Below are 9986 nucleotides of genomic sequence, written 5' to 3'. Positions count from 1 at the left end.
TAACTCTGCACAATAGTCTTGTGAAGTAGGTTGGACAGGAATAAAGACTCTTTTAGGTACAATTTAAAAAAATAATAATAACCCCAGACCACTGAAGCCAAAAAAACACAATGTTTTTGCTTAGGTAACTGAGAAGTCTAGGGATACATCTTTCTTGCATCTATGGCTGAATCCAAAGATTCAAATGACATCATCAGGGTCCTGTGTTCTATTGTTCAGTCAGATCTATTCTATTTTGTAATTTGCCCTCGTTCCCTCCCACTGCAGACAGGCCTCCTGCAAGTTGCTGGAGGAGATGGCTAATAGCAGCCCTAATTTCACATCATCCCAATACAAAGACACTAAATGCAGTTAACAGCATTCCTCACCAGCTCTAGTTGGAAAATCTTTCAAGGTGGACTGTAATTATCAGCTCAACCAGGACCACTTAATGGGAGAAGAATGGTTCCTCAGAAAGGATGCTGAACAGAATGGACATTCTCTGAAGTGGGCATACTCTATGAATGGCCATCTACATATGGGAAAGGGAAGCACAGAGAAATGAAGTAACTTTTTCATAATCACACTACTGGTTGGTGAGAAAGGTCAAACAGAAATCTATGACTTCTCACTCACACCTCATACAATGCTTCTGCTTTTGCCTGTATAACCATGCTATTTCTTTGCTGGATGTATCTTTATCTCACCGTTTCAAATAAAAGAGCCAGTCCCATAAGTTTTCATAAACACTATGATGTCATTCTATTACACCTATTTGTCTTCCTCATATACATCAGTAACTTCACATTCAAGTAACCATAATTAAACCTGCCTTATTTGCTTCAGTACTTGTGGATAACTCGGGCCTTGTAAAAGATTCTGATGATTTTCTGTAATTTTGGTTTTGCCCCCGCACATTACTGGTATTTTATACCAGCATTTTAAGTTGTTTTTTAAAAGTCACTCTTAGGGGCACCTGAGCAGCTTGGTCGGTTAAGCGACCCACCTCGGCTCAGGTCCTGATCACCAGTTTGAGCCCCACATCAGGCTCTGTGCTGACAGCTCAGATCCTGGAGCCTGCTTCGGATTCTCTGTCTCCCTCGCTCTCTGCCCCTTCCCTGCTCACGCTCTGTCTCTCTCTCAAGAAATAAACGTTAAATTTTTTTTTAAAAAGTCAGTCTTAGAATACAATATTCGAATAAACACACTGACAGTAATTATTTCTTTCCTTAATATATCCCCTAGTTTTTTGTGATGAATATTAACATAATAACACGATTTATTGTATAAGCGGCTCATCTTCCTATAAGCAGGCAAGTGGCTGTTTGGGCGGAAAATTTGACCCAGAACCAACCCCCTAGTTTGGTTTTGTTCAGTACTAGTTTTGCGAATGCGTGTCAACAGCTTGAAATATGAACCTTGGTAGCTAGTATCTTCCGTGCAAAAGGAGAGTGGAATTATGGCTTTATTTTGATACTTAGTGTAGGCTAAACTCTTGAAAGTAATAAATTGATATATGAATGTTAGTACTTCTACATGCGTTTAAAATCTGGATTTTCCTATGAACTCATCAAAATAAACATGTGAAAACTTAATGAGGAGTTCCTTTTAGTAGAATTGAATCAGTTTTCTAGAAAACTCAACCCAAAATGTCTTAATTGAGAAATACACACGGACTCACAACCAGAAGGCAAAAAATGTTTCTTCTAAGTTTTTCTAAGTTCCCTGATAATTATTTTCTTTTTATATTTTCTTGTACCTCGGCTGTGCTGTTAGAAATTCTCTTTTTGGAGCAAGGAAACTACACGAGAAAAGCATTCCATCTCCTCGCTCATTCCAAACGTCCCCTTTCGAGGTTATAGCCCCCATCTCTCCAGCCAACAAGGTTCTTTGCACCTCCAGCCAAGCCCCGAACGCCACCCAGAAGTGCACAGCGCCACCTCCTGGGAGCTTGGGCAGAGACAGTCAGGAGTCTGCGGCTGAGGGCCGACCCCTTGGTGACTGTCTTTAAGGCTCGGAACCTCAGAAACGCCTCAGTGCTTTCTGTGCACATACCCATCAGCCCTGAAGTCCTGCTTGGCTGCGTCTCCAACGCCTCCAGTTTGCCGGAGCAGAGTACGACTCCTCAATGCTGCCTAAAGTAAGGGATGCTCTAGGGGCGGGATTTCCCATGGTGGGTGGAACTTCACCCTGTGGGCGGGGCTTCGCTAGGTTTGGAAGGAGCTCAGCATTTGAGCAGGCTCTATGGGCGGGACTACGTTACGAGGGTGGGAACCCGCTCCTGAGCGGAAATACGTTTGGTAGGCGGGGCTTCGTCTGTGTCAGGCCGTGCTCTGTGGGTGGGACTCCGCTCGGTGGGCGGAACTATGGCCTGTGGGAGGAATTTTGACTGGCTCCTTTCCCCCCGGAACTTCCTGGATCGTGTGCGTGCAGATGGCGTCGCTTGGAGTTTGACGTGCTGCACGAGGTTATCGAAGGTATGGTAAGATGTTGATAAATTTTCTGGCAAACTGTCGTGAAGTTTCAGGGGCTTGGGACAGGACCGGTGGGTCTTGTACCGCTGAGGCCCGGTGGCTGGGTTCCATCGCGCGCGGCCTCAGGGCAATCCTACTGGGCAGCGGCGTGCCTGCTGGCCGAGGCCTGAAACCAAGGTGCCTTTGGGCCTTAAGCCCTTGTCAGGGAACCAGTTTTTCGTTGTCTCTTGTCATCCCAATTTTCACGTTGTTGTCAACAAAATTTCAGTATTGCCTCAGCCACCACGGTATTCCCTTCTCCACGAACCTTTCTCAAGTCCACGACTCTAGTAGACCTCTCCCTCTTGTGTCCATTTGTATGCTTCATGTAGCGACACATATCATGTGTCCGTGTTTGTATCACATACATGTTTTTGTATTGTCACATTTATAGCACAGCTGGCACATAGTACGTTATTAATAAATTCTAGATGAGTGATTGGATTTTTGGTTACTATTGGAAGAAGGATTTTAGATTATTTAATTGGGGGGATATGATGTGTATTTTCTACTTCCTCTTTAGTAATCATGAATTTCCTATTGTGTTCATGTCTGGCTTTTTTTTATAAGTAGGAGGAGTACCGTTGGTGTTTAAAAGCATTGCTGTCCCTAAGTAGTTTACTGAGGCTAGACATTGAAGGAGAATATAAATTTAAGTCCAGAGATAAAAGTTGAGGAAAGGAAAGAAAGAATGTGCAAAGTGTCTTCAAACAGCAATTTGTAGGCTAGGATGGGTATGTATAGAGAGGTAGCAAGAGATGTGTTTGACATATTTATGCTAGATTTGGGGTTCTGGCAATATACCAGGACAAAGATCACTGTCCCTAAGGCATGGGAAAAGTCACTGGAAACTTTTAATATTGGAGAGGTTCATCGCACAGCACTATGCATAGACTTGAATGCCGATGGCTTAAGCCAGGGGTTGGCACTCTTTCTGCAAAAGGCCAGATAATAAATACTTCAGGCTTTGTGGACTATTGTTGTAGCAGGAAGGTAGCCACAGACAATACATGACCAGGCTGACATAGCTGTGTTCTACTAAAACTTTACTTACAGAGACAGGTGCCTGATCTCATTTGATCCATTGGTATAGTTTGCCAATCTATGGTCCAACCAAATGGACCTAGGGACCATGCTGGTAATACAGTCCTGAACTAGGCAGTACTATACTATGTTTCTGTATTGGCTTTATTTGTATATGAGAGACCAAATCACATGATGTTAGCTCTGGATCTAATCTTCCTGGCTTTGAATCCTGACATTTCTTGATTACTAACAGTGTGACATTGGGCAAATTAGCCTTTTTCATCAGTTTTATCTATAAAATGGGGATAATAGTACCTCCCACAGTGTTGTGCAGAGTAAATTGGCTAAAGCAATAAAATGTTCACATAGTGCTTATACACATTTTAAAACCTCAATAAATCTTAACTATTAATATTTTTAAAATTTTCCTCATATGCATTGTTAAAGCAGATTTGAAAGACATTTCTAAGGTAAAATTTACAGGCTACGTGCATGTTTAACTATAGAGCAAAGAAAATATGTAAAATTTCACAACAAGAGCGATTCACATACAGGTGACATGGAAGTTGTGAAAGTAAGGTAGGAAGTGCAGAATTAAGGACTGATTTTGAAGAAGTGTACATAGGAGAGAAAGGCAAGTAAAAAGGAATGAAAAAGGAAGAAGGGGAGAGGAGTCCATCCTAAAGTATGATAGGAACCAGAGTGGTATAGTAGTATATAAACCAACAGAAGGATGGATGGTGGTGGTTAATGTTGTCATATGCTGCAGAGAGCTGAGAAAACAATTGTGTTGATAGTATTAATGAATTCAACCCGCAGAAATTAACATGGTACTTCCTATGGGCCAAGTATTGGAGATACAGAAAAGAATTAGGCACATACTCTGCATTAAACAGCAGAAAACTTAGTAGTGACGAAAGACATTGAAATAATTTAATACGTACAGCAACTTTAAAAAATCCGGAGTAAGATGGAATTTCTTACAATAAATTGGTACCTTTATTTTAAAAACTTAAATTGAGCTTAATTGAGTTCTGTTTCTTTTTTCCCTAGACAATGGCCAAGAGCAAACTAAGAGGACAGAGGTCCAGAAATGTATTTCATATAGCCAGCCAAAAAAACTTTAAGACTAAAAGCAAAGCAAAACCGGTTACCACTAATCTTAAGAAGGTGAGTATTATTTAAGTACTCTGACAGTATTGTTTGCAAGCCAAGCATAGTTGTAAAGCCACTGAAAAACTGAAAGCTATTATTTAAAACAGGTTCTTAGCCTTCCTCACAAAGGCAAGATAATTTTAAACATTTATTTTTTTTTTAAATGAAAAATTACCCCCCCTTTCTTGATGTATATGTATGAAAAGAAAAAAGCACTTTTTTTTGTTTTCTTTTTAAAGAGAGAGAAAGCACGTGAGTGGGGGAAGAGGGCCAGAGGGAGAGAGAGAACCCTAAGCAGGCTGCACACTCAGCGCAGAGCCTGACACAGGGCTCGATCCCACAGCCCTGGGATCATGACCTGAGGTAAAATCAAAAGTCAGACTCTCAACCAACAGAGGCACCCCAAGAAAAAAGCACTTTAACTGCAAATGCATGAGGCTCCAAAGAACAGTTTTAAAAGCTTTATCAGAGCATAGAAATTATCCAAAACCATGGTGTGGGAAACAGTTCTTATCTCTGACCCCAAGTATATTCAAGAACCTCCTGACAGAATCGAGACATGAAATGCTGATCGGCACCCATTCTTTTTCTTCTTAGTAATTCTTATCTCCCTGATATCTAGAACTCAAACAAAAACCTATAAAATGAAGATAAGATACTTTCTTAAAGTGCAAAATTGGGAAAGAAAGGAGTTTATTGTTTTTGTTTTTTGTGTTTTTTTCCTCAAAATATTTGGGAAATGGGAAATTTCTTCTTCAAGATTAAGTAGATTCTTTCAGGAAATTCTTCAAGAAAATGTTTTCAAGTTTAAGTAGTAGGTGGAGTCAGGTCTCCAGGACTTTGTAATTGGCAAAATAGTCAAAGATATGTAACATTGTATCTTTCAGTTTTCATGAACTAGCTAAGTTAAGCATTTTGATGGAGCATTTTTATGACTTACTTAGTAAATGCTATAAAGGAAATAAAGCTAGGTGATATGATGGGGTAGGGAGTGACAGTTTTACACAGGATTGCTTTCAAAGTTGACATTCAAGCCAAGATCCAGATGGTGGGGAGCAAGTAATGCCGCAGGATTTTTTACCTCAGGACCCTGGGTTCGTCGTCTCACCTCTTCAAAGAATGAAGAGGTGTACATAGAAAATGAGCAGCAGGCAAAGGTTTATTATTAGAGTATAAGATTGGAGTGTAAGAGTAGTAAGTAGGAAAGCTGTCTTTACAGAGAGGGGGCATTCAAAGTGAATGCCTAAGGACTGTAGGCAAGGGTCCTTGTTATATAAGGTTCTTGTCACCCCCCAGCCCTTCCCCCTTGTTCCTTCTCAGGTTTTATACCCTTACTGGCTTGCAGGTCTTGGTGCTGGATTGTCCATTCCTGATTGGCTCATTTCCATTGTACCAGGGGGTGGCCTATGGTCATACTTAGGTCTTTTGTCAAATTCCTGAAGGAAGCCTGAAGGGGAGTAGGTGGGGTCTGTTACTTTAAGAGGAACCTTATGCCTGAAGGGTTTGCTCGGGTCAGACACTCCCAGCGTTGTTCCAAAGTAAGTGTTTTTCCCTACCAGGGACCTCAGGTCCTAATCTTTACCTCTCTGCCTACTGAACCCTATCTTTTCCTTATCATAGTAATATAAAGCTCTGGAAAGTGTTGGGAGCAGCACACTTTACGCAGAGAGAATAACAAATGTGAAGGCCCCATGCTGGGGAAAAACTTGGTGTATTTGACTGACAGGAGATCATATTGTTTGCATAGAAGTGCTAGCCACTTTACGTATGCTAATGGAAAGATATATAAGGGAGGGAAATCTGGGTAGGCCGCCTGGTTGGGGAAGGTGTCAGATAGTTTTCTCAGAAAAGTGGCCTAATTTACTAGCTGGAGGTCTTAAGATTGCCAGGCACTATATACATGGTAAATTGAAGTTTGTGATCATGAATTTAAAGTGAAGCCAGCCAGTTAGATTTTCTGCAGATTCAGTTTTAGGCTCAGAAAAAGCTGTCAGTTGAGTTTAACTAGTTTGTCAAGTAGGTTTGATTAAGGAACAGAAGGAAGGTTAAGAGAGTAAAGGAGTGATTGATTAAATAATGGTCACGGAATCTGGGCTGGCTAAAGGAAAAAGTGACGATACGGAAAGTGAAAAATAGTGAAATTGGTGGGAGATTTCAGGAAGATTGAAGAATTGTTAATAAGCCAAGTGAACTTGAAGAACAGGAGGTGTTACAAGTTGCAGCCAAAGGTAATCCATGGAAGTGGATGGCTGAGGTAGGTAGTGGGAAAGAATCTGGGAGTTGAGGACCTGAACAGACTAAGAAACTAGAGGGTTAGGTTTTTGTTGAAGCCCCTCACCAGGCATGAGAGAGGTCAGTGAGCTGAGTTTTGAGATCTTTCGTGAGGGAGCAAGTAAATGTGTTGGCAGGTGACAGTAATGAGGAAAGAGGTATTAGAATATTCTGATGCATTAGAGGCAGAGTTTTTAAGGAGAAATGGTTTCAGAGCAGCAGTGAAAAACCAGATTTAAAGAGAGGAGGGTTGTAAGGGAAATTGTCCTCAGGAGACTGGAAGGGACTTCTGTTAAGGCAAGGAGGTCAAGGAAGGATTCTGAGATGGACTGTTAGAAGGAGTCTAAAGTGGAGCACCTGGTTGGCTCAACCAGTAAGGCCTGTGACTCTGGCCGTCAGGGTCGTGAGTTTAAGCCCCACACCAGGCACAGAGCTTACTTTAAAAAAAAATTAATTAAAAAAAAAAAGTAAAGCATTTGATCCAGGTTCCTCGTTTTACAATGAGAGATGACTATAGCCTAGGATTGTGGTCATGTATTTTAATGTGCCTGTACCATGTCTAAATATGATGTATGTCCACATAATTCTTATTTTTAAGAACACAGAACCTTTTGTCTAAAACTTCCCAATAAGACCATAAGAATTTTTGTGTAAATTATCCCCACAAATGGGTAGGGTTGATGAATTTTTACATTTTTAGGTTTAACAAGATTAAATTAAAGTTGGATATATTTTATTATTTATGGTTACAAGATTGTAGATTAATAACCTTTTTTTCTTTTTTAAAAGATAAACATTGTGAATGATGAAAAAGTTAACAGAGTGAATAAAGCTTTTGTAGATATACAAAAGGAACTTGCACATTTCTCCAAAGGACTTTCCCTTGAACCTCTGCAGAAACAGCTGGTGAGTGTGAATCATTTCCTTTTGTTACGGCTAATAAGCTAAACTCTAACTTTTTAAAGCCTGTGATTTGAATATAATTTTTAGTATTTGGCTCTCTACTATCCTTGGCTCTGTAGTATATATATATATATACTCAATATATAGCATATTGAGTCATTCAGACTCTAAAACATTGAGTCCGAATACGAGAATTTACTGTTCCGTTTCCAAAGGTATGACTAGAAGATATTAAATTAGGTAATATATTATATACAAGTCATTTTTGTTGACTGTTGTTATCTACATTTTTAAATACAATATTTTTCTCCCTTCAGATTCCTCAGCAGTGTCATGAAAACGAATCAGTTAATGTTGATGAAGCGACAAGATTGATGGCTCAATTGTAATACACTGGTGATACATCAAATACCCCAAGAAGACCAATAAATTAAATGTTTTATACAGTTTTATTTTTAAAAATCTTGTTAATGTACAAGCATTGGCACATTTTAAAAACAAACTACATAAACAGATCTTTCCTATAATCTAGGAAAGTGGAATGTCAGAAGTCAACAAAATGTGATAAACTTAAAGTGCTAAAACAGAAGGCACTTCACAAAATCTGTTCACTGAAACAGTTAATATATCCTAGTTTACATCCTTCACTTTATAAGTGGCAGTGAATGTGTTTTTGGATTGGAGGACACACAGAAATATGGACAGTTTCGTGGCAGTAAAAAAATATAAGACAAGGGATGAGCCGCTGGCCAACTTTGTTTGTTTTTGATGACCTTCGTCTACTTTAAATTTCCTCTCATAAGAGGGAAAAAAACAGAAGGATTCAGAATTGGAAGAAAACGTGAAATCCCAGAATGTAATCACTTAAGGGGGAAGGGAGGGGATTTGTGGGTATTAAATCACTTTTTCCCCTGAAAAAAAGCATTTGTTTTTATGGTTGAAAAGAGCCCTTTGTTTTTATGGTTGAAGTTTTGTGAAGTAAAAAAGAAATTATTAGAGAACACTTCAGAATCAGTGAACTAAAAAGGTGTTACATTCATTATTTTAAATACTTAGGTTATTAAGAAGTCTAAAATGTTACAGTTAGAGGTAGATAACAGTCCCAAGTTTCCATGGAATCTAATAATTTAGTATCTGGACATCAAACAGATCACAAACTCCTTCATTATCATCTAAATTAAAGTTGTAGTCATCTGCCGGGGTAGGAGAAAGCCGTAAAAGAGGAAACACTGCAAGTAAAACAAATTCAGTGTTAAACATGGGTTTTATATACAGTTAATGATGTTTCACAGAATACTCTCAAATACATCTCTCTAAATATCTAAAGAAACTATGTTTCTTAATGTTATATAAGAATTTTTAGGAAATAATAGAAAAAGTTGTAATCAAATTAACGACTTCTGTTTAGTGTATATTTTGAAAGATTCTCATTTAAAGATAATTTATGCATTGGTATGACTTAAGAAATAGAGGTTAAAAATTTTTTTTATTTAAAAAAAATTTGTTTTAACATTTATTCATTTTTGAGGGACAGAGAGAGACAGATCATGAGCGGGGAAGGGCAGAGAGAGGGAAACTCAGACTCTGAAGCAGGCTCCAGGCTCTCAGCTGTCAACACAGAGCCTGACGCAGGACTCGAACTCACCAACTGTGAGATCATGAACTGAGCCGAAGTCGGAAGCTCAACCGACTGAGCCACCCAGGCGCCCTGAGGTTAAAATTTTTGTTGGTTGAACTTGTCACACTAAAATGTATGATTCAAAAACAGTGTCAAAGTATTTCCTCTGATCTCTGCTAAATAAGCTCCTACTTTGAAAAGAGAAATAGGAACTAGACTTCATAAAGATGCTGATGTTTTGTTTCTACAGAAATGTTTATTCTCTAAGTGGTTATTGTACCATTTGCTAATTTAACAGTTGCAGTTTCCTAGGTTCGGCTATATTTGTTAGGAAACAGGACTGAATCCAAGAATTTACAGGAAGGTGAAAGCCCAAGAGAGTTATTAAAGTAATTATAATATTTTGTTGCAATTGATTTTTAAGGATTATTTCAGATTAGATGATGACATGGGTAATGTTAGTAATAGTTGACATTGGTAGCTTGACATTGGCCTTTGTGGGGATATTTACAAAACTGGGT

General features: G+C 39.1%; 2 protein-coding genes across 3 annotated transcripts in view; one reads left to right on the top strand and one right to left on the bottom strand.

The window, feature by feature from the left end:
- Nucleotides 1-2322: 2322 nt before the first annotated feature.
- RBIS (ribosomal biogenesis factor) lies at nucleotides 2323-8293 on the top strand. Its single transcript, XM_019453385.2, has 4 exons — nucleotides 2323-2456; nucleotides 4572-4688; nucleotides 7734-7850; nucleotides 8165-8293. The coding sequence occupies exons 1-4, from the start codon at nucleotides 2346-2348 to the stop codon at nucleotides 8234-8236; spliced, it is 417 nt and encodes a 138-aa protein (XP_019308930.1). The 5' UTR covers nucleotides 2323-2345; the 3' UTR covers nucleotides 8237-8293.
- E2F5 (E2F transcription factor 5) overlaps nucleotides 8278-9986 on the bottom strand; it is a 27389-nt gene continuing 25680 nt past the window's right edge. For both annotated transcript variants that reach the window (XM_019453381.2, XM_019453382.2), the window contains exon 8: nucleotides 8278-9076. In XM_019453381.2, the coding sequence (XP_019308926.1) occupies nucleotides 8967-9076 (110 nt within the window). In that variant the 3' untranslated portion in view covers nucleotides 8278-8966. The remainder of the gene's footprint in view (nucleotides 9077-9986) is intronic.

This window comes from Panthera pardus, unplaced genomic scaffold, assembly GCF_024362965.1.
Source record: "Panthera pardus isolate Hobbes unplaced genomic scaffold, ASM2436296v1 HiC_scaffold_7, whole genome shotgun sequence".
NCBI classification, from domain to species: domain Eukaryota; kingdom Metazoa; phylum Chordata; class Mammalia; order Carnivora; family Felidae; genus Panthera; species Panthera pardus.
This window is presented reverse-complemented; position numbering and strand designations above follow the sequence as displayed.

What these genes read in the sequence shown, in the direction of transcription:
- RBIS (XM_019453385.2), top strand. Translation starts at nt 2,346, where the DNA reads ATGGCCTGTGGGAGGAATTTTGACTGGCTCCTTTCCCCCCGGAACTTC. An exon ending in GCTGCACGAGGTTATCGAAG is followed by an intron (nt 2,457 to 4,571) that starts GTATGGTAAGAT and finishes TTTTTTCCCTAG; the next exon opens with ACAATGGCCAAGAGCAAACT. An exon ending in AACCTCTGCAGAAACAGCTG is followed by an intron (nt 7,851 to 8,164) that starts GTGAGTGTGAAT and finishes TTCTCCCTTCAG; the next exon opens with ATTCCTCAGCAGTGTCATGA.